The sequence below is a fragment of the Aythya ferina genome (assembly GCF_964211825.1).
Source record: "Aythya ferina genome assembly, chromosome: 12".
Taxonomy (NCBI): Eukaryota; Metazoa; Chordata; class Aves; order Anseriformes; family Anatidae; genus Aythya; species Aythya ferina.
In genome coordinates, this window is record NC_140308.1 from 19,180,016 (window position 1) to 19,202,557 (window position 22,542).

A 22,542-nucleotide genomic window follows, 5' to 3' on the forward strand; every position below is an offset into this window, starting at 1 on the left:
CGCGCCCCGCGGCCGGGGGAAGCTGCGGGCGCGGGGAGGTCGCCGAGGGGGCCGCGCCGCCGCCAGCCCCGCCTCCAGCCCCGCCTCACGGCGCCAACGGCCCGGCCGCCGCCCGCCCAGCCCCAGCCAGTCAGGGCGGCCGCTGGCGGTGACGTCGCGGAGCGGCGGTGGCGGTTTGAAAGCGGCGCGGGCGCCATGGACGGCTCCGGGCCGCAGGGGCAGGGGCAGGGGCAGGGGCAGGGGCAGCCCGGGCGCGCCGCCGACCCGCGGGAGCGCGCCGAGGAGGCGAAGCCAGGTGAGGGCCCGGGCGGGAGCAGCTGCGGCCGGGGCGGGTGTCGCTGGCGCTCGCTTTGGGAGCGAGTTAATGGCAGCGCGCGGACACCTTGGCTCTTGGGCACCCGTGTTCGGTGCCAGGCTGGTGTCTGTGGCTGCAGGCTTGCAAACCACAGCAAGCTAGGTTAAATTGTTCTGGAAGGTGTCTTGTGCTCTGGGGCTCCTGTTAGCGCTGGTGCCAGGCATTGCTGTGATGGCTGCTGGATTTGATCAGGAATGTGTAAGCGTAAACAATATTTTAGTTACAGTGTGTGTGTGTGATATGGTTTTACAGGAGTTGTTTGAAAACTTTCTGAAATTTTGCGTGATTAAAGTCAACTTTTCATTGTCAGTGTAGGAGGGCTTTTTGTTATGTGTTGTAGAAAGCAGGTCCGTGATGGATCTTGGGCTGAAGAGGAATTCTCTGGGAATAGAGGAGTGAGCGATGATTGCATTCAACTGATAACTTGTGGGATTTGCTTTGTTCCAACTCCTCTGTCCAGATCAGCTTCAGGAAGATGAGGATATCAGCAGTGACTATGGGAGTCGTGACAAACCAGGGACTGCTTTGGGACGGACTGTACCAGATGGGAATGCACTTCTTCCAGACATATTTCATACCGATCGTCTCTTGTTTTATGAACGATTTAAAGCTTACCAGGATTATATTTTGGGTAAGAAATTCCTTAGTGGAAAAGGAACATGTAGTCAGGTTTCTTAAGCCATCCAGTTTAAGTGGAGTCAATTCTGTATTATCCTGTGAGGTATTCCTAAAACAGGGGCTAGAAAAGATGCAGTGTGTTGTGTTGCTGTTGGATTATCATATTGTAACTTCAGCTGCTCTAACTGGTAGAGCAGGAGGTAATGGTTTTAACATAAGTAAAAAAAAAAAAATCTTAGTGAACGAAAGGAGAAAACGCTAATGCTGGACGCTGTGCCTTGTTTTAATTGCCATTTCTAGAGCTTTTTTTCTTTAGTAAGGCTGCTTAGGATAAGGCAGAAGTTAACTGTTTAATAGTACTGGTGCTGATACCCTCAATACCTGGGAGATTGAGTACTGCTTCTTCTGGAGAAGCACAAAACAGATGACTCTCTATCTTTCTCGCTACTGAGATAAGCAGCAAAAATACTAACAGTTATGAGCAAAATAGAATGAAGTCTGAGTTAAGATGAGTTAGAGGAATATATTAACTGTGAATTTCATTTATCAATGATTTTGAGGACTTTTCCTTCTTTTCCTGCATAACTGTACTGCTTTAATTTTCTTTTTAGCTGACTGCAAGGCTTCTGAGGTGAAAGAATTCATAGCTGAGTACTTGGAGAAGGTCCTTGAACCATCTGGATGGCAGGCAGTCTGGCGTACTAATGTGTTTGAGGTTGTCGTTGAGGTAAATGGAATGCAGTTGTTCAGCCATTTGTCTTCAATTAACATCACTTACCTCTCTAACAGGCAGATAATTTATCTATGAAGTTTATGAGCTAGTAGAAAATTATATCTTTTTGGTATCTAATTGTCAGTAATAGCTAGAGCAACAGGAATTTCTTTCAAAAGGAGCCTTATTCTGAAACACTATCTTGTGCGCTGGTGTGCTTCCTTCACCTAAAAGTACAAGTATCAGATCACAGGTTCCAAACCTGCATGGGATACTCAAGACAGTGAGGCACTGTTCCTCCAAATGAGTTCTTTAGGGCCGCAGCATGTGTTGTAAATCCAGAAAGCCATGCACTAGATATACTTGCTATGTTTGGCATTGTTGCGTTGTTTAACCTTGGAATTTGGCTGTTATTTGTTCTGCTATTTAAGTTACTTCTGCTGTTGAATTATAGTAGAATCAGTGAGGTAGGTGAATCTAATTTTCTTTGAGGCATCAACCTAAAATAAAGTGGCATTGATATCTTGCAAATAAGCTTTATCTGGTTCCATTGTGCTGATACAGTTTATCATCTGTGTTTTTTTGGACTTTGCATTCTTGGCAGGGTACGAAATGGATGATTATTGCTTTTGGGATAGGTTCATCAGTGCTAAACCAAAAAGTCTGTACAGTGTTTCTTTCAGGCTTTCCATGTGTTAAAACACTGCACAATCACCTTTACATGAGTTTCTGAAGTGCTGGGCAAATGACTTTCAACCTCAATGTGGCAATACAAAGCCTGTGTAATTGGCCTTATGCGAAGGGGTTGTGACAAGAACATCTCATGTGGGCTAATTTCAGGGATACCTTTGCTAGTGTCTCAGTATTTCGGTGGCAGGACTATGCCTAAATGAAAGCAATATCTTCAAGGGGTCCTTGCTGAAGCCGGGGAAGGAGGATCCCAATGCAGTGTGAGTGCGCTGTGAGGTTGGACGTGGTGGGCACAGAGGGGATAAGCGCTCTTGGTTCAGAGCTGGTTGCTGAAATACAATTTTTTCAAATAACAGGCTCTGATCATTCATTATTATTATTTTTTTTTGTTTGAACTTGGACATCTATTGTATGTTTTCAGAAGGGAAAAAGCTTTGAATTCCTTTGGCTTTTCAGCACAATTAGTAACAAAATGGCTTTCACTGGCCCAGACCAACTCTGGGGTTTCTCTGTGTCTTGTGGGTACTTGGAAAAATGAGCTACAAAGGAGTTCACGAGAACTGTAAAGTATTGATTCAAGTCTGAAAATACTGCTTTTCCCTGTCTGAAAAAAAAATATAATAGGGAAGCAATTTACTGGCCTTATATGGATGTTATGAGGGTTTCAAACAAAGTTGTGAATGTGAGGCTCCAAATCTTTTGGTCCTGAGAAGCTCAGCTCTGGGTTATCACTTCAGCTGACCATGTTGCCTTTGCTGTACTATGCAGTGTGCATTGATTTATGTGAGTCAACTGGCAGTTCGTGAGGCATGTCATGTTCACCTTCCTCAGCTGCATCTATTGCTCTGCCTAGGGAAATCCTAAGAGCTATTCGTTCCAACAGGTTGTTGACGTGGAGTACTGGGCTCTCAAAGCGGTTGTTCGACTCAGCGAGCCTTTCCTGTGTGAGGCACAGGTCAGCACCTTCACGTTGGAATGCATGCAGGAACTCTTGGAGCTGAAGGAGCGTCAGATCCCACTGCGGGAGCTGTGGGTTGTGTATGATGAGTCGGGAGAATTTGATCAGACAGCGCTAGCCGTGGAGCATGTCAGGTACAAAAACACATAAGGTCTTATTTTGTCTTATGCAGCTGGAGTTGATAGCAAAAACACAAGGCCTGCTTTTCAGCAACTTACCCTCTGTACCAAAAGGAGTAGGAGGAGGAAGAAGTCTCTGCATTGCTTTCCCTCTCTTCTCCACCCCAGACTTCCTCAGGCTGTATCACCTTGTTGGCTCTAGTGTGGTGTTTCTTTCTATTCTGAAACTTTTTCATATCTCTTTCTCTTTTGTCTCATTCTTTCTTTTCCTGCAATTTGTCTCTTCCCCTAAATTTGCTCTTTCTTCATCAGGTGTCTGTTCACATCTTATTTATTCTACTTTATTGTCCTTTCTTTATCATCTCTGTCTGTTCCTCATCTCTCTCACAGTAATGTACTATGTGCTGCATGAAAAGTCTACAAATTAGCACTAGGACTGGATAAAAAAGATAAAACAGAAGGAAAGACTTTCTTGCCTAGAAAATAGGCTATGTTCCAGAAGTGGTGGGTGTGGAAGGAAAGAAGGAGAAGAGACTCATTTCGACCATTGCTCAGTAGTAGAGATATAAGCATGCGTTATGGAAGTGACAAACTCCAGGTAGAAAGGAAATCTCAAGGATGTCTAGCCAAAAACAACCAGCCAAAAAGTGTCAGAATCCTGAGCGTGCAGGTCTTATTTTAAAATCCAGCTTTTAGTTATTCCATCTATTTTGGTGAAAGTCCATGGGACTCAGGCTGTTATGGATTTTGAACTCGAAACACAAAATAAAAATCTTTATGCAGGTAACAACAGACAAGAAAGATAACTTTTGTGACTACTAAATAGCTCACAGGATGGTGACGTGAAATCGGAGAGAGGTGATGTTTTGAGCTGAATTCTCAAATAGATTACATTCCTACTTCCAGTGGTTTTGTCTCTGCTTGAGTAAATCTGGCCTCCTTTGTGTTTAGACGCTTATTTTGTTTCAAAAGGTTCTTCTACCAACACATCTGGAGGTCCTGGGATGAGGAGGAGGAGGATGATTTGGATTACTTTGTGCGATGTGTTGAGCCTCGACTGAGATTGTAAGTGGTTCTTTGATATTATTAGGTAGAACCACAGGGAAAGGCCATGTGGGAATAGTGACAGACAAATTTCAAAGAAAACTCTTCACTAGTAAATCAAAGCAAGTCTGTTCTAGCAGCAGTCACTGTCTGATGCTCAAATTTTTTTATAGGAAGAGGGTGCAACTGAAATTGCTGCTCGAATCCTGCATTTTTTTTCCCCTGTAATCCTTAACCTCCCATCAGATGGCGCTCCAAATCCAGCTATTGCCTCCTTTAACTTCTAGGCTATGAAATGTAATCCTAACTAAAGCTAGCGTGGAATGCTTTCATACCTTTGGGCATTGAATAAGAACCAGAATGGAACAGAATGTAAACAAAAACTTGTAAATTTGTCATGCTGAAGGAGGAGTGTGTTCATTTCTTTCCTTTGTAGGATTAGTTGGCATTAGGCTTACTGAAGGTGGATTTTTTTTTAATGCCATCTGGCTATATGAAACTGAAGCAGTGCACAAGAGCACAATCTGGTTAAAATTTTGAGGGTGCTAAATAACCAGAGCATACAATAAAATATGCCTGGGAAAGATAATTATAAATGTTTCTTTTGCTGTATTTTTTTTCTTTCCCTGATGTTTGACACGGTATGTTTGTTATGTTTTTCATGAGTTATTGCTCATCTCCTTTTTTAAAAATCATATAACTTCTCATGAGTATCCTGAAGTTTGTATGTCATTCAGTTGCATGCTTACAACTTTATTTACTCTAAACCTTTGTTTCAGAGTAAGCTTCAGATGACTATTACCTATCCACCTTTAAAAATTATATACTACTTAGAGAAGAAAGTAATATACTTGTGTGTGTCTGAGGGTTTTGGTTTTGCTGCTTTTAAAAAAACACCATAGCGTTGGTGCAGACTGCAGAGAGTTTTGACTTCAGTACTGGTATAGAACTTCTCAGGTTCTCTTTGGGTTTGTATTTGATCTTTCAAAATTGGAAAGGGGAAATACACTGACCCCTTGCTCTGAATTGCAGGCATTATGACATCCTCGAACACCGTGTGCCTTCTGGGCTTGTTGCTGATTACCAGAATTACTTGTCTCAAGGTGAAGAGCTCTACAGGAAGTTCTTAGACGTGAGGAACAGCATATCAAGCAGTGATTCAGACTCTGAAGTAGAAAACGTCTCCATGGTGGAGGGACTTCAGTTGTATGAGAAAATAGAGCACTTGAAACAAAAGCTAAAACTAATTGAGAATCCACTGCTGAGGTACTTAGTGGGTTTAATGCAAGGAGGAGATCCCATGTGGGAAAGTGTGTGTAGAAAATTCTTTACTGAAGAAAGCACTGATGGCTTTGCTCATGTTTTAGGTATGTGTTTGGTTACCAAAAATACAGTGGTCTCCAAGCTAAAGGACAGAGGCCAACAGGAACCAAGATCACTCATGTTGTGTCTTCCACCATGATGGCAGGTCTGCTGCAGTCGTTGATAAGGGACAAACTTTGCCCTGAATCTTGTGGCGAAGAACTAGAAATACAGGTAAAGTAACAGCAATGGTCTGTTTGCCGTTACTCTTTTCTCCTCAAGAAACCACATGGAAGGATAAGTTAATTTGTCATTTGGAAGATTTTGCATTTGCACGGTGCTTTTTTTTAATTTTTTTTGCCAGTCTAAAAACAGCTCTTTAAACAATAAATGATATGTTTATGATAAGTTGTAACGATAAGTATGTAATGATAAGTTGTCAATAATTTCTCCTAATTTGTCTGCTGAGTACTTTATAGGAGCAGTGAGGGGGGGAGGGGGGAAACAAGCCTTCTGTAGTAATTCCACAATAAAATGTGCTAAGGTGTAATAGTTACGTTTTGAGATACCCATTTCTTTTGATGTTATTAATAATGAGATCGGGTTTCAAGAATGAAGTGTTCTGTTGCTTTGCTTCTGTGTAGGGAATTTATTTACTTACTAAGAACAAATATACTTAATTAAATTCACATAGGACTTAGCACTTAAGTGTTTAAGAATAGTCTGGAACTGTAGTTGGACCATGCTCTTAGAAGCATGGTTGGATTTTTTTTAATTTTTTTTTTGGGGTGGTCCTTTGGAGACCCAGGAGTTTGACTCTCTGATCCTTGTGGGTCCATTCCGACTTGAGATATGTTATGATTCTTATGAATCCTTGGGCGCAAACGAAATTGCTTGCTGTATTCTGATCATGTTTGTGAATTGCAGGTGGGCAAAACAGACCCAAAGGGAAACTCTTGAATTAACTCTTGGGTGATAAATCTGATTTTTCTCAGCAACTGAAAAATTCTCATACAATGCTTACCATGGAATTTGCTGGAAAGCAATAAATGTGCAATTTTTCTGTACTATTTTTTACCCTTCAGTACAGAACGGCGCAATACTTGAGAAGGACATTAACCTGTGCTCTTTAGGCATTGATTCACTTTTTTTTTTTTTTTTCCAAGAAAAAGTGCCGTGTGGACCCTGTATTTGCCATTGTAATAGCTAAATGCTGTTTTGGAGTGACATGTTCCAGGAGTGAGGAGTTACAGTGGTGTTTGGCCAAGCTCAAATCTAATAGCTGAGTTGCTTGTAGTTTTTCTTTTTCTTCTGTAATGTCTTTAGTAATTTATACAAGTCACTTGAAGCAGAATTCAAATGTTGGCCTAGAATCCAGGCCATATTGAGGTCTGCTTTCTGGTGCATATGTTCTTCAATCTGCCACTGCCCCATTTTTCTCATGGGGGGATGGACATAACACAAAGGAATGCTTTGAGGCTTTTTTTTTTTCCAGAGAGTGCTATGATTCTTGAATTCAAAGTAGAAATTGCATATTATTGGTGCCATTAAAAAGGGCTTCTTTTAAGCAAAAGCAGCAACACTTAATTGAAGAACAAGCTTTTAGGGCATAAATGCATCCATTTTATAGCATTTTTTAGGAGCTGATTATATTGTTTTTTCTCTTACAGTTTCACAATGATCCACTGGCAGCTGTAAGTGCTTGTTACGAAGGAGACACAGTCATCATCTGTCCTGGTCATTATGTTGTAGATGGCGTGTTCTGCATTGCTGATTCTGTTGAATTAGAAGGTAGGGGACTTGCTAGAATAATGGTCCTTAAAATAAAGTAAATAAGGGGTCTTTAACTTAGCTCTGCTTAAAGGTTTGTTATATTTTTGCAGAGTTTGGCTGGAGCATTTATTTTTTTTCTTTGAACTGTTCCTATTTCTGCTCGCGGAGCTGTGTCTATTTCAGGAAGGAGTAAGCCGTTTCATTACCCATGATCATTTCTGCAAATAAGTTTTAACTTTTGCTGATTAATGGCAAATTCGCTATTTCCTCCTAACTATTTGCCTGGATAGATCCTGGTTATATAAATACTAGAGAGGATCCAACAGCAAAGCAAGTGTGTTGATTTTTAATTTAATAAACACTAAAATCATTCTGGAAAGGTCTCAGTTTCTAAAGTATTTGGGAGAGGTCCTTGTTTTCCTTTGCTTGTCCTGATCTGCCTCAGAGGCATAGTCAGACTCACTGTCAGGGTAGAACTGGTGAATACAGAGAAAGAGCCAAGTGCTATTCAAACTTAGTTTATGACATTTGTTGCATATCAGCTATGTGTGTGGGGGCTACTGATGTGGATCTGTGCATTATGTGAAGCACGTATACAGAGAGTGCTATTGGCTTAATATGCCCTTTTATGCTGTAGAAGTGGATGCAGCATATATGTCTGTTTTTCTCTCAAAATATTTGTTTGAAATACTTTTATCTTGCCTAGGATATGTTGCTTTCTCTTCCTCACAATTCTTGTTTCCTCAGCATAATGTCTCTCCTTTAGGTATGCATGTTGCAGTGTAATGGTCTGTGTATCACTGGGGTTTGTGCAGCTGTTCAGATGCTTCTTCAGCTGCATTTCTTATCTTGTCAAAGCTGCATAATGGGGAAGGCTGGGAGTTTAATTTCCTGCTGTTCTGGATTGTATTTTTCTTGTCCTTATTTTATGAGTATCGTTTTCTTTCTTGCCCTTCTCTTGTGTGTGCTTGGTTTGCATAGAAATGAATGCTGATGGACAATGCACCTGCAGGATAAAGGAGCTCAAATTGTTTTATTTGTCTGCAAAATGGCATTGTTCTAAAATTGTGTGGGATGGTATTTGACACCTCCTTTTGTAGTTTTGAGGAAACGGGAATGCAAATGGTGAAATAGCACACCTATTAAAGGATGAGCTACTCTATTTTAAGGAGCAAGGCATATAACTGTATCTTTAGTACAAACCACTCTCCGGGTAATGAATATGTCAGGGTGTTTAATCTTCTTATATGGACTTCTGTTAGAAGTTTTTATGGCAGCAATAGCAGCTGAAAACATTTGAAGTAAGAGCATCAAGAAAAATTCTGCTGGCGCTAATCTGAATAGTTGGATGTTTTGGTGGCTTTTTTTGGGATGAAAGGGTGACTCATCAAAGAAATAATGTTATTTTGCTTAGTAGAGATTTTATTTCTTTTCCAGTCACTGTGCAAGGCAGTACTAAGGTTGAAAGTACGAGGATTAGTAAGTCAGGGATAAACAAAGACTTACAAGAACTAAGTAAAGTTAAAGCAGTAACAGATGCAGGAAGCCCTAGTCAGGATAACTTTAGCACTTGACAAAAAATTGTAGCAAAGGTACTGAAGAACTCTGCTCCACCTTGTTTAATAGTTTAAGCTGGAAAGGAACCTGTAGTATCAACCCATCCAAAACCCAGGATCAGTGTTACTGGATGACAATTGCCTGTAGCTCCTGTGGAGTCCCTTAACTTACAGGCAGGGCATACGGCCCTGACCTGGCTGGGTATTGACTACTATTTGATATCAGGTGAATCATTCCTTCTCTGTTCCTTGTCAACAGCTTCCTTTACTGCTAGAGCTGCTGCTTCAGAAGTGAAGCAAATTAAAAGCTTGGTTAGAAAATCTGTAGGTACTCTGTAGGACAATTATTCCTAAAACTTTTTCCATTGTTGTGTAGTTAGACTGGATCTGCTATTTACGGTCCCACAATGCTCTTTCTTTACATACTGGAAGTAAACTGCTCCCTGCCACCTCCTCCCTAGCAGCACTGGAAAAAGATTCCTGGGTAGTATAGTGTACTTAAGTATCAGTCACTCAACTACATTGAATCTGCTGTCTTTAAAACTTTCTCCTGACTCTTGTTCAAAGGCTTTCTTTTCTTTTTTTTTTTTTTTTTTAACCTTTCTACTTGCACATTAGAGTATTTATTTATGTACTTGGTTAAAAGCTAGCATCCTGTTCAGGCACTTCTTATCTAAGCTTCTGTGTGTGTTCAGAAAATGATAGGACTCATGCTGCTCTAATAGATGTTGCATTATTGCTTTCCTTATCATGATTCTTGGCAGTGACAAGCAGTAAAAGCTTTACATGCTCATAAATTGCCCTGTAAGTGGTTGAACGCTGACAAGTGTGGATGGCTTTAGTAAATCAATGCTGGCATATGCTTCTGAAAGTTTCCTTTTTAATCTGAATTAATCTGGAAGTCCCTGTAACACTGGAATGTCAAGTATTGACCCAGGCTTCTCTAAATAGAGAAGCTGAGTTAAGTTTAGTAACAATGGGGAGTCCTTTGCACTTGTTTCCTTGCCTTCTGATGGGGACTGCTTCTCCCTGCTCCCTGTGCTATTTGGAGCCTCTGCCTGCTGCAGTGAGCTGCTGTACTGGAAGCAGGCTGCGGGTTCCCATTGTGGCTGTGGTTACTGCACCTCCATACCATGATGCAGTCTGGGGAATAAGAACTTTGCCCTCAGCAAGTGTTAGCCCTTTGTTTAACTGGCTAAAATAACTTTGTATTTTATTATATTATGTGTCTGTCATTCAAGGAAGGGAACTTTTGAGTTTGGTTGTTTTTTGTTGGTGGTGGAGTTTTTTGAGCACCTGGGTCTTAGTATAGAGGAGATGTACATGTAAGGTGTGCCATGGCCACTGGGGGAAAAATCCTATTCAAGATACTCAAGGACATCTCGAGTTCCAACCTTCTCTTACCTCATCTGAATGTCTGCTTAGGTACTGAGCATCTGATTACCAGTTACTCAAAAAACTTGTGTCTTTCACCTCTGCTTTCAGGCTATGGCCTGCCAGATGATATTGTGATAGAAAAGCAAGGGAAAGGAGACAACTTTGTTGACTGTACAGGAGCCAACGTAAAGATCTCCAATTTGAAGTTAATACAACATGATGCTGTGGAAGGGATTTTAAGTAAGTATAAGAGTACCTTGAATTTTTCGTGAATCTTTTATAATTTTCTATTAAAATTAAATCAGGGATCCACTCTTACAATTTACTGGTTTTAACAAAATATTGTAGGAAAGAATCCTACAGATGTAAATGTTAAGGCTTCCTTTCTGTTTCTTTCCCACTTGCTTATAATGTGGACATCAAAATAACTTCTGTTGTTTGTACTTTCAGGTTGTTGTGGCTCTTTCCACAAAAAGAAAATTTCTCTTTCCACAAAAGAACTCCCATGACAGTATTCAGCTGTAGCTGAACCCAACCAGCTCTCCATTGAGGAATGGCATAGACTTTAGAAATAGTATAGACCTTTGTTTGCTAAAAACACATTTGAACTGCCATTCAAATAATCCCAAGTTGTATCCAGTGAGTTTGGCCACGACCTTCTGTCTTTTCAGAAGGTGCTAATTAATACTTTGCCTTGACAGACATTTGTTTTTAAATGTTTTAAAATGTTTATTAATACCCATATATTTGTATTTAATATATTATTAATTCAGAGGATTCTTAGGCGTATAGAAAAAAGAATCATTGTTGTCACTTTCAAACAAACAAAACCACCCAAAACTAAAACATTTCTAAGACAAATCTTTGACTAGGGTTCCCTTACAGTTTTTCTGCTGATATTAGGAAAAACAGTGTGAGTTCCAACTACGCATGGGCAAATCAATAAAATTAACATAACGTATGATTAAAATGATCATTTTCTCACATTGTAGAAAACACTACAAGTCCATGTACCTGTAGGAGGGATTTGCCTTTGCGTAACCGATTCATTTAACAGTATTTGTTGTCTGTGTATAGGTGTCCATCAGGGGAAAACTACTCTGGAGAATTGTGTGTTACAATGTGAAACTACAGGCATAACAGTGCGAACGTCAGCAGAGCTTTTAATGAAAAACTCAGATCTGTATGGTGCGAAGGTACAAATGAATTCTTAACTCTGGCTATTTCCTAAATTAAAATAAAGGGTTCTGGTTTGAAATAATACTTCAGTAAAGGGGTGGTTTCTGTCACTCTTAAGAGTACCTTTAAAAAGTGTCTTGGACAGCTTTGTGTTAATAGGTTTAAGAAATTGTTTACAGTGGTCTTGTGGCCTTCAATAGTATCTAGTGAAGTATCTTATGTTGATTTGTATGTGATGATACAAAAATGATACAGTTACAGGGGATATCTATGAAATAATGACTGCTGCCTTGCTGGACTTATTCTTGTCCTGCAATACCTTTAACGTGATTTTTTTTTTTCTTGTACATAAGTCATTTTCTAATTAAACCATGTATTTGGCAAATGAAATGCCCTTTTTGGACACCTTATCCATTGATTCTTACGGAATGATGATAAACACAGAATTGAACTCTGAATAGGGCACTTTGGAGAATGATGGGGCTTTGAGTGTTGGGGTGGATGACTAAAGATCAATAAAGCAATGCAAAGTTGTGTGGTTACTCTTTGCCAGAGATTTTTATGGGCTGGTGGCAATAGTATTATTCATGGGGCCTCAACGTTCATATTACTGCTCAAGTTAGTTCACAAAGCTGTGGAGCTGGGGTGGTAACGCAATTTTACCTTGTGCAGCTGGTGAATGAGCACAAAGATCCGTAATGGAGTTGTCAAGCCAAACTGTAAATGTGCCCCAAATTATTTACGTTTTGTGAACTGCAATCTGTTTTATCTTGTAGGGTGCTGGTGTGGAAATATATCCAGGGAGTACATGCACCCTGTTAGACAATGGCATACATCACTGCAAGGAGGGAATACTTATAAAGGTCAGTTCAAAGCATAATGCACTTTTTTAAAATTAAAAAATAAATATATATTCTTCTTAGCATTCAATTCTTATAGCTATTAGGATTGGTGCAATGACTGCTGTTCAAATTGGCTTATAAACTTGCTGCTTTGTGTGTCACATCTAATGATGATGGTGCTTGTTGTTTGCCTTGGGTTGGTACACCAAAGCAATATATTTGTTTTATTCCTTATCTGTCAGAAAGAAAATCCCTTTTGCACTGTCACTTGTATTGGCTAGCATGTTATTAGCCTATCCAGAGAACTGACTATCTGAAAGTGGAAAGGTTTGCATCCCTTTAGCTGGACATAACATGCTGGATATCTGTTTCTTTGCTGTAGAACTTCTTAGATGAACATTATGAGATCCCCAAGATAAGCATGGTCAATAACATGATCCATAATAATGAAGGATATGGTGTGGTCCTGGTTAAACCAACAATTGCCTCTGATGTAGAGGATGCTTCAGCAGTGAAAGGTATTTTTCTGACTTCCTATAAGTAAATCGTAAAAACATTAAATATATACCATACCTATGTTTTTAGATTGCCTAATCCATAATTGAATTTTAAATTTTCTTATGATCTGTAATTTGATTCATCTTAAATCTTCATCTTCAGCAAATTCCATTGTTCTGATAGTTATGGATTATAAACTTCAGACAAATCCTGTGAATCTCTATGCTCCATGTCATGTGGATGCTTACACTTTTAAAGTCCTTAGACATTTGATCTATGCTCCTGATCAACCAGAGCCTGTGTAACTGATGGGCTACCTGAGTCATACAGAAAGAAGAGTGTAATCAGCAAGAAAGCAACTATGGCTTCTCTTATAGCTGTTCTGGTTCATAGTTCTCTGCACAGTTTTCTTCCTTTGTACACTAGATCTGAGACGTGGATTAGCCCAGTCTCCCAGCACAGAAATTATTTTCTGCAGTAAATGAAATGTTAACAACTCTATTTCTCTTTTTATGTCTTAATCAAGAAGTGTCATGGTCTCAAGTGCAGTGTGTAAACCCACTGTAACTTTCTCTATTATCATTATCACTTGGCAGCCTGAAGTCATCACAAGAAGAAAACTCTTCTTTAAGTATCATATGCTGTATTTGAAATATATGGCTGACATTAAATTGTTTTCCAGAAAGTATGGGTGATGCAAATGTTAAGACTGAAGAAAACATAATTCCAGGAGTTTTAACTGATTTGGCTGTTTTGAGGATGACATTCTCATTGTTTCCTGACTTAGGGAATACACAGCCTACCTTGTCAGGTGATGGAAGAGCATGTGTAGAGGGCTTCAGACAAGAAGAACTACCTGAATGTGTGACTGATGAGTTGGAGCTTTATGAGCAAATTGAGACTTCTGAACAAACTGAAGGCAATTATGAAATTGCAAATGAACTTGGTGCTGCTTCTGTGAAGAAGAACCAGATGCACAAGAAAAGGCTGAGTAAACTGGGAATCACAGAAGCTGATGACAACTTAATGTCACAGGAAGTGTTTGTTTCTATTGTGGGCAATCAGTTCAAATGGAACGGGAAAGGGAGTTTTGGTACATTTCTCTTCTGACTGTCCTGACTCCTAGCGGCACTGCAATAAGAAATTTGCACAAGCTGTTATTTTCACTCCTGCTTTCCAAGGAGTTAACATGTTCTATCAGCCTTCCGTAACATTACTAGAATGTGACAAATATTTATTGACAACGTATATATTGCATGTGGAAACTTCACTTCTTTGCTGCAAGCATGGACAACATGGTAGAAAGCAGAACTCTGCTTATCGACATACTTGTTCGTTGCTAGCTCTGATGAATTTTGTAGTATATTTATTTAACCTCTCTTAAAAAATCTTCCAAAAAAAGGTTCACCATGGAAGAGTGGCTGACAAATGTACAGCAATAATTGGTACACCTTCCTCCATATGTTTATAAAAGCACAACTAGTCTGCGGTGCCTCCTATGAGAGACTGACTGAATTTGTATGTTGAACAGAAGCTAGTGAAATGTTCTTATGAAATGTAGTAGTTAGCTGCCATGCTTTATACTTGAAGGAATTTTTTTAGGGAAGTTAGCATCTGGAAACTTAGCATCATTCAGTCAGCTTCGTGTGCCATCTGTTTACTTCCAACAGCTACCCCTGCCTATGCAACTTTTCCTTAGGGAAGACAGCATCAAAATAAACTATTAACATGAATAAGGAGCAAACAAAACAGCTATTTGTGACTGTTAGTTTTGTTCCTACTGTATATTTCTGTGCCTTATTCTACAATATTTAACACTGCTCTGTCTCTTGTAGCAGCAGAGGTCTTGGAAATAAATGGAAAATTAAAAATACTTTGCACTGAAATCTCATCAGCACACAGCTGTGGAACATTCTGCAAAACAAAGGCGTTTCAGTGTCTTACTGTTGTTCTAAGTCATTTCTTGAAAGAAGACTTGAACGGACTGCCTGAATGAAGACTTCCTTCTCAGTGCCTCCTTGATCCTTAATTGCAAATCCAAACGCCTTATTCCAAATTTTTATACTGTCTTTGGTTATTGTAGGTCAGTTTTTGAAGTGATATGTGGAAGTATATGTGAGAAGATACTCAAAAGTGGTGCAGGATGTCCTGTACAATATGGTATTAAGAAGGAGAAAGCATGTTGCCAGCAAATAGAATTCAGAATAGTTCCTGCAAGTACCTTAGCAGATATATACATTTGCTGGAAATGCAATGTGTTGCCTAAAGTGGATGTCAGTCATCTGCTCCAGGTTTTTCACTCCGTCTGTTTCTTAAACTACAGTGAGAATCAAAATTCACTTCAGTACATAGTTTGTGTGAGCAGAAGATGTGAAGAAAAAAAAAAAAAAAAAAAAACTAACATATGTTTCTTCTTTTTTTTTAATGAACCATGGAACATTAATTGCAGCTTTCTTATCCTACTGATTCTGGCTTTGTTCTGCTCAGGGCACACGACTTCAGGACTGCACTTTGAGTTTTAATGAGACTGAAAACCATGACAGTGTCTCATCCTGCACAAACCAACAAATATTTGCATTTTAGAGACTCTAAAGAAATACTTGAGTCAGGTGAAAACCCACTGCTCAAGCTAGCGCTAGTATAATATGTTAGGCTATTCATCAAGTCACATGCCATGTTTAATGCTTTGATATTATGCCTTTATTTCCTGAGTGTAATACTAATTAAATAACTGGGCCTAAAACTGATGTTGTTGTTTTTATCTTTTCAAAACCATGATTTTCCTTGAGTGAGCTGCCTTCATGATGTGTACACAGTATTTCTTTCTCTTGCAATTCATCTTAAAGCTGTCTTTTTTTTTTTTTTTAAAAAAAAAAAAAGCTTATCTACCTCTTTAAAATTCAGTTTTAAGTCAGGGAAGGTACAAGTTAAAATATTCATCTTCTGCTTTCAATACTGCAACTAGTTTGCCTGTGCCAGAGGCTGATGTTGATTTTGTTATGCAGGTTGTCAGAAGTTGAAGGCTCAAAATGTGAAAAGATGAAGCAGCTAAAAAAATTTTGAGCCACTTCCTTTGTGCAGCAATTATGAAATTGTAGCTTGGTTCTTGATGATACTTGAACCTTGAAGGACAAAAGTGAATAGAGTCTTTTCCTCTCTGTGGAATTTGGCTTTTCAGTTATGTATGTCACTTATAAATGTAGGCTTCTTTATTTTGCAGTTCTGAAATGGCAAAGGAGATATGTTTAAATATGAAGGAAAGAACTGAAGGAACTGTTGACCAAAGCAAGATACGTGCTCATCTTAGTATTGCATTTTGCTGTAGGTTATGTTTGCATTTTCTGCTCTGTGTAAATATTTTCCTTTTTCCTTGAAGTTCGTATTTTTTTTAAATTTATTAAACGTTTCTTAAAGGTATTTGATGCTACAGTGATGACTAATGATCTTTTCTCTGGGAATGTTCCCTGCCTCCTAAATTAGAAACTAATTCCTGAATGCGTTCTAGCATTCTAGCACAGCTGTCAAAGAAAGCTAATGAAAATATTTAGTTTCAAGAAATGCTTAAGCAGCTGCAAAATCACTTGCAGGATATTTCCCCAGCCCGTGTGTATAGCCTGTTGTTCTTAGACTTGCCATGTTTTGCCCTTAATGTGCGATGTAGTTTATCCTATGGCTTGTCTGGGACACTAACGATCCAGCTTATTCTTTGTCTGGCCTTTCCACTATTTATTCTCTTGGCAACTTTGAGCTTTGTCTTTAACCTTTTCCCTGTCTCTTTATTGTTGCTGAGCAGCACAAAGCCAAGGATTCAGGTTTTTCTAGCAGGATCACAGAGGTAAAATCACTTCACTTCCTTTCCAATTTTAAAACCTACCAATGGCTACTTCCATACAGATCTGAGATACTAAGATGTGTTGCTCAGTTCTTATAGCTGTATAATTGTATTATACAGATGCTACAACACTTTAATCAAGAAATCTTGTGTTCTCAAAGTTGTAATGATGAGATTTATATTCCACAAATCATGTTGATTGGTATTAAATTTAATTATGAGGCCCATATCATTGTTACTTCAATGCTTGCTGTAAGGCTGGCAGGCTTATAGTTGTCCAGGTTATTCACTTGATTTGCAAAAGAAACAAAGCCTGACAGTACTAGGACTTTTTTTTTTCCTCCCTTTGGAATTTGCAGAGTTATTCCAAATCAACATCCCAGATCTGGAAAAATGCTACACACACACAGAACTTAATGAAAATAACTCAAAAAAAAAAAAAAAAAAAAGTTTCTGCATAACTTCTGATGTGACTTGATTAGAGGAGCAATCAATGCTGCAAGGTGCCTGTTTCTTATTGCAAGGTAAGGGAGAGCTGAAATAAGTCTAGCCTTTTTTATATGGAAATAAATAATGATGTCTATGTATGTTGTCAAAATGATAATTCTACATTGCAACAGGCTTGTTAGCAGCAGTATGTTATGTCAGATTTTTTTTTTTCTTCCGGTGCAAAGGAATTTTGTCAGCTGGCTGGAAGCTTTTTAAGGCAACATTCTGCCTCATTTACTGATGTGTAGTGTTTTTTTTTTTTCCCTGCAAGCATAAAATCTGTTGGAAACATACAAACACTGGGGATTAAAATGGAAACTGATCTGAAACTGGTAGGTTCATCTTTTATAGGCCGGACATGATTTCTGCATGGTGCAATTTGAAACAGTGTGATGCAGGGCTCTTCTTTTTGTCTGTTTACTGATAAAATGAAAGCATAATTATCAGAATTTCTGAGAAGGAGGAATTTTCAACATCTTTGTTTTAAAACTGCTTTAGAACAAACAAACAAACAAAAAATGGTAATATAAATCATTTGTTAGTATGATGGTGGCAGTAAGTGGAGTTGAAAGATCTGTATTTTGACATATTTTTAATGTGAGCATTCTGGGTTATCCATCTATTTTCTAAAAAGATCTGCCTTGTTTTTAAGGGTGGATTATGGATTCTTAAAAACTTTTTGCTTTATTTGGAAGTCAACTTTTAAGAGTGATATCTAAACTAGTTAAGGGAGGATCAAGAGTTATACAAGTAATACAGGTATTGATCAACACCAAGGAAGGTAAGAAGGGCAGGAGTTAGCTGAGCTTATTCTTGTACCAGTCAGTAGTTGTGTGTCTTCTGCGTCCAGAAACCAGCAGCACATCCCATCCTATCTTTGTTTCTAGTTAGCTGTGAGTATAGTGATGTGAGAAGGAATTTTATAGACTGCATTTGTTGCAAAGACTTACAAAACCTTGAAAGTCTGAGCTAAGGGCTGAGGAGCTGGTGTAATAGATGGTCTGCCTGGATGATCCCTTGTGAGTTCCACTCTCAATATAAGCAGCAGTTGGTGACAGCCTGGATGTAAGAAGGTTTCCTTAGCAGATGACTGAGGGAGATCAAATCTGCTATTACGGCTTCTGGTGATTTGCCTGATGGAGTTCTAGTCTTACTTTCTAGTGTACCTATAGCCAGGGTAGCTGCAGCAGCTGAGCAACCAACTGCTTTAATAGCTGGTGCCCTGAGTTGGTCCTGTTAGTTCACATTCGTATGTGAGCTAGCAGTTTTAAAGCCACAGATGTGCTCTGTGGGTAGATGTAAAAATGACACTGTAAACAGGTGTAATTGTTGCCATTGAAAGTAGTACACCTGCATCTGCTAAGGCAAGATCTGCAAAAAATATTTTGTGTAGGCATCTTAGTTCAATGTGGCTTAAAAGCATGCTTTTAATAGTACCCCTTTGACTCCACAGAATTGAAGGGGTTGGAAGGGACCTCAAAAGGTCATTGGGTCCAACCTTCAATCTTCCTCTTTCATTAAAAATCTTATTCAGAGTATAACAATTATCACAATTTAGGATTTTTGTAATAGAAAGCCAAAAGCTTTGGCTGAACCTGCAACTATAACACAATTACAGAATTTTATTGTACTGACCTAATTCATTTAAAAAAATATATCCTTGACTGAGCAGTCTGCTCTAGATGACACCTGTTGGTTTTTAAGTTTATTAAAAAGAAAGGATGAAAGAAAGCAAAATGGAGAAGGTTAGCAATTTTGATAGGTCAGGGGTTGGGTAGTATGTAACCAACCACTGTATTGGTCCCCTGGGGGTAGAAAGAGAAATGAAGGAGAAGGAAGTCAGTGTGTGTGTTGAGCAGGCACCATTTCAATTTCAGTGCTGCTCCTAGCACCACTGTCCAAATACTTGTAATATTACAAATACCTCTGAGAGACTAAGCTCACATCGCTGAGGTATGTAACAGGCGAGATCTTGTGAGATATTGGGGAAACTCAAAAAGGTGCTTTTCCAGGTTGTGTGCAGGGAACAGGCTGGTGGTGTTGGACTTCTCATTACTCAGCAGTACAAAGCTCCTCAGCTCAGAGTTCCTCCTTATGTCCTGGACAAGCAGATTTCTCACTTTACTGGTTGAACCAACTATCCAGTTGCAGTAGCTGTCTGCTGTCTAGCACAAGTAGTTGCTCTTTCCTCATTTTTACATGTGTGGCTGTGGATTACACAGAAATATCAACAAAGTGTTGAAACTACTTTCAGCTTCTTAGTCGTGTTGTTTCTAGCTGCTTTGGACTGACTCTTGTGATTGACTACTGCCCTGTGGGGCTCCACAGGCAGGTTTCATCATCTGCTGACCACAGTACTTGTGTCACACTATGTGATGCATTTGTGTGATTTTTGGTAAATGACCAGGCCGTTTTAACCAACTCTAGTAGGCCTTAATCTGTCAGCAGAAAAATAAAACTTAAAAGCAGCGGTAGAACACAAGTACCACTTTATTGAGAGTTCTCAGTCTTTCAGATCTTCCCTTCAAAAGCTTACTTCAAAATAAGCACTTCTGTTCAAACACTTCTCCAGGTTTGGTGTGCTTGTTTAATGGAGTGAAGCATGTTTGTCACAGGTATTTATCACATTTGCACATTCTTGACCCTCCGAGTCTTCCCATGGGGCTATTTTTAAAGGAAGTGCTATTCCCTGATAACGTCCACAGCTCATTGCAGCTTGGGAGAGAAATACCACAGGTTCAAGTTTGTCTTTGGCTGGCAGATTACCTTCTATCTGAACTGAAGTGGGCTAATGCTCAGTGCTTCTAAAGCTTTCCAAAACCCTTTTTTGATATTCTGAAACAGAAGGTACTCTGCAGAGTATCTGACCCTGTACTGTCCTTCCACCCAATTTATTTCTCTGGGGGGTAAATAGCTGTGACTAATGTTGCCCTGTTAAGTGGCAGGGTATTATGATGTTGTCTCAGTTTCCCCCGCTGAGATTAGAGATGGCAGCACTGGAAGGAACAACAGTCTGAACAGCCCCCAGTCCGGATCTCCTGCTGTACTCTTCACCCTGCAGCACAGTTGGGATTGGTGCAACACCTGCATATGATCTATCAAGTGAAAGCCCTTAAAGATAGATTAAATACAGGTAAGATTTGACTCAGGACTGAAGGGAGTAGATATATCACAGGCTACTCTACTTCTGTAAGATGCCAAAATATGTCTAAGCTGCCCTCTGTGCAGAAAGTGACACTGCTATTCATGTCCATAATCAGCTGTATCCAAATAGGATTATGTATGTATACAACTCTGATTAAAGAAATCTTAGTCCACAGCACATAAATGCTCTTAAGGAAATTTCCCTTCAGGCGGTTATCAAAGGAAATGGCTCAGCTCTCCCAGGCAGTGGACCACGTGCACTGGATCTGGCCAGGCTTGGCATATCCAGCTGGTTACTGATGAGGGGAGCTGGTGCTGTGGTCATGTCCCATGGCAGTCACCTGCTGCTGAACGTCTCTGGAGGAGGTGAAGAGGAATGATCATTTCACTAGGACAAGGTTTAATGTTTAAGAGAAGGGAAGGAAGCTCGGCTCCCCTTACACAAGGAACACATCTGAACTGATCATATACATGTACATTCCATAGAGGATTTAGTTGCAGTACAGAGTCCTGTAGTGTTTAATTTCTATTTTAAATACCAAGAGAGTTTAAATTGATGGTTTAGACTACCCAGTTAACAACTGACTATTTTAAACTGTTCTCTCCTGAGCCCATCGATTCCACCCTGCAACAGTTCTGGAGATTTTGACAGTTTATTTCTTGCATACAATTTCCAAAAGAAAACATAAGAACATTTTGCACAGACTGTGCATCAGAAACTTCTCCCCTTACAACCGTTTCCAACTTTTGTACCTCAGCACATTAATCTTCAATCCAGTGTGTTACTTAGCAAATATTCGCACAAGCTGTAATCCTAACCACTAGTTTCCTCTGTCTTTGAAGCATGTTCCATGTTTATTTTCTTAATTATTTCTTCATTTTATTCACTTATTTTGCCCTTTTTTTCTAGACTATGCTGTAGTTTTCTTGCCAGTTTTCAGACGTTGATAAAATAGTGAGCTGAAACCATTATGGAAGCAGCCTTCTCAGCCCCCGAGTCAGATTGATGCATTAAAGGGAGTGACCGTTGGCTACCACCATGTCAGATGGCATTGAAGAAACAGAGAAGATCATGTTTGCACAAATATATTCCATGCTTCCTTTCTGTTTTTTTTTTTTTTTTTTTTTTCCCCCATGTTTTTTCTAAGAAAAGGATATGTAAGAAGCAAAACAAAGGAAAACAAAGCCCAATCCAAGCTAAAAACCAATAAACAAACAAAACCAAAAACCACTACACCTCTTGGTGATAGTTTTCCTCTTTCTCAAACAGTTTTGCCCTACCTGCTCTCTGAGCCACGTGACTGACACAGACGGTATTTTCATGCTGTGCAATTAGAAAATAAACTTAGCTCAGGCTGTCCTGTGATATTTCCTTGAACAAATGAATTCCTGTCTTGATTCCCTTCTGTCACCTCACTGCTGTGCCTTCCAGCTCTTCAAGGTCCTTGAGTAATGGCCAGTTCTGCACTCTGCTTTCATCTCTTCCCCATGTAGGTTTTCATGTGAATCTCTTTCTTCTGCAGGCTGACATTGCTGTTATTTTCTCTTCAAATTTCCTCTCTAAAGCACACTTCTGTTTTTCTTTAAGGCCATTCTAATATGGTGCAAATGGTAAAAAGGATTTTATTTTTTCATGTGTGAGATGAAACCAGCCAGCACTGCTTGCTTTCTCAGAAGCAGATGATGTTTGCAGGCCTGGCAGCACTCTCGTAAGTGAAACTACAGCTTGTGCCACGTGGGTCAGAAAACTAAATCTAATTTACTGTATTCACTTGTAATGAGCTGAGTAATTGTAAGTGTGCCCAAGGGAAAATTCTGAAGGAAATGTAATCTGTCTTACCTGTGATGGTGTTTGCTTTCTTACTTCATCAGTTTTTAGTTTCATAAGAGATGCATAAATGAGTCAAGGCAGAATTTAATTGTATATTAAAGAAAGCAAACAAAAAAACTGAACAAAGCAGATCCAAGCTGACATTCACCACCAGCAATGGGAATATACACACATCTATTTCTTACAGTTATTTTACAGCAGAAATAAAGCCAGTTGTGTTCAG

The 22,542-nt window shown here is 39.4% G+C and overlaps 1 protein-coding gene across 1 annotated transcript; it reads left to right on the forward strand.

Moving 5' to 3' along the window:
* The first annotated feature begins 113 nt into the window (after positions 1 to 113).
* SHCBP1 (SHC binding and spindle associated 1) lies at positions 114 to 15,766 on the forward strand. The gene is made up of 13 exons (XM_084533969.1): positions 114 to 295; positions 816 to 986; positions 1,585 to 1,700; positions 3,259 to 3,467; positions 4,425 to 4,517; positions 5,529 to 5,762; positions 5,864 to 6,032; positions 7,469 to 7,589; positions 10,613 to 10,744; positions 11,582 to 11,700; positions 12,460 to 12,546; positions 12,908 to 13,043; positions 13,811 to 15,766. Exons 1-13 carry the CDS (start codon positions 196 to 198, stop codon positions 14,131 to 14,133), a joined length of 2,010 nt encoding a protein of 669 aa, XP_084390095.1. The 5' UTR covers positions 114 to 195; the 3' UTR covers positions 14,134 to 15,766.
* Positions 15,767 to 22,542: the final 6,776 nt, after the last annotated feature.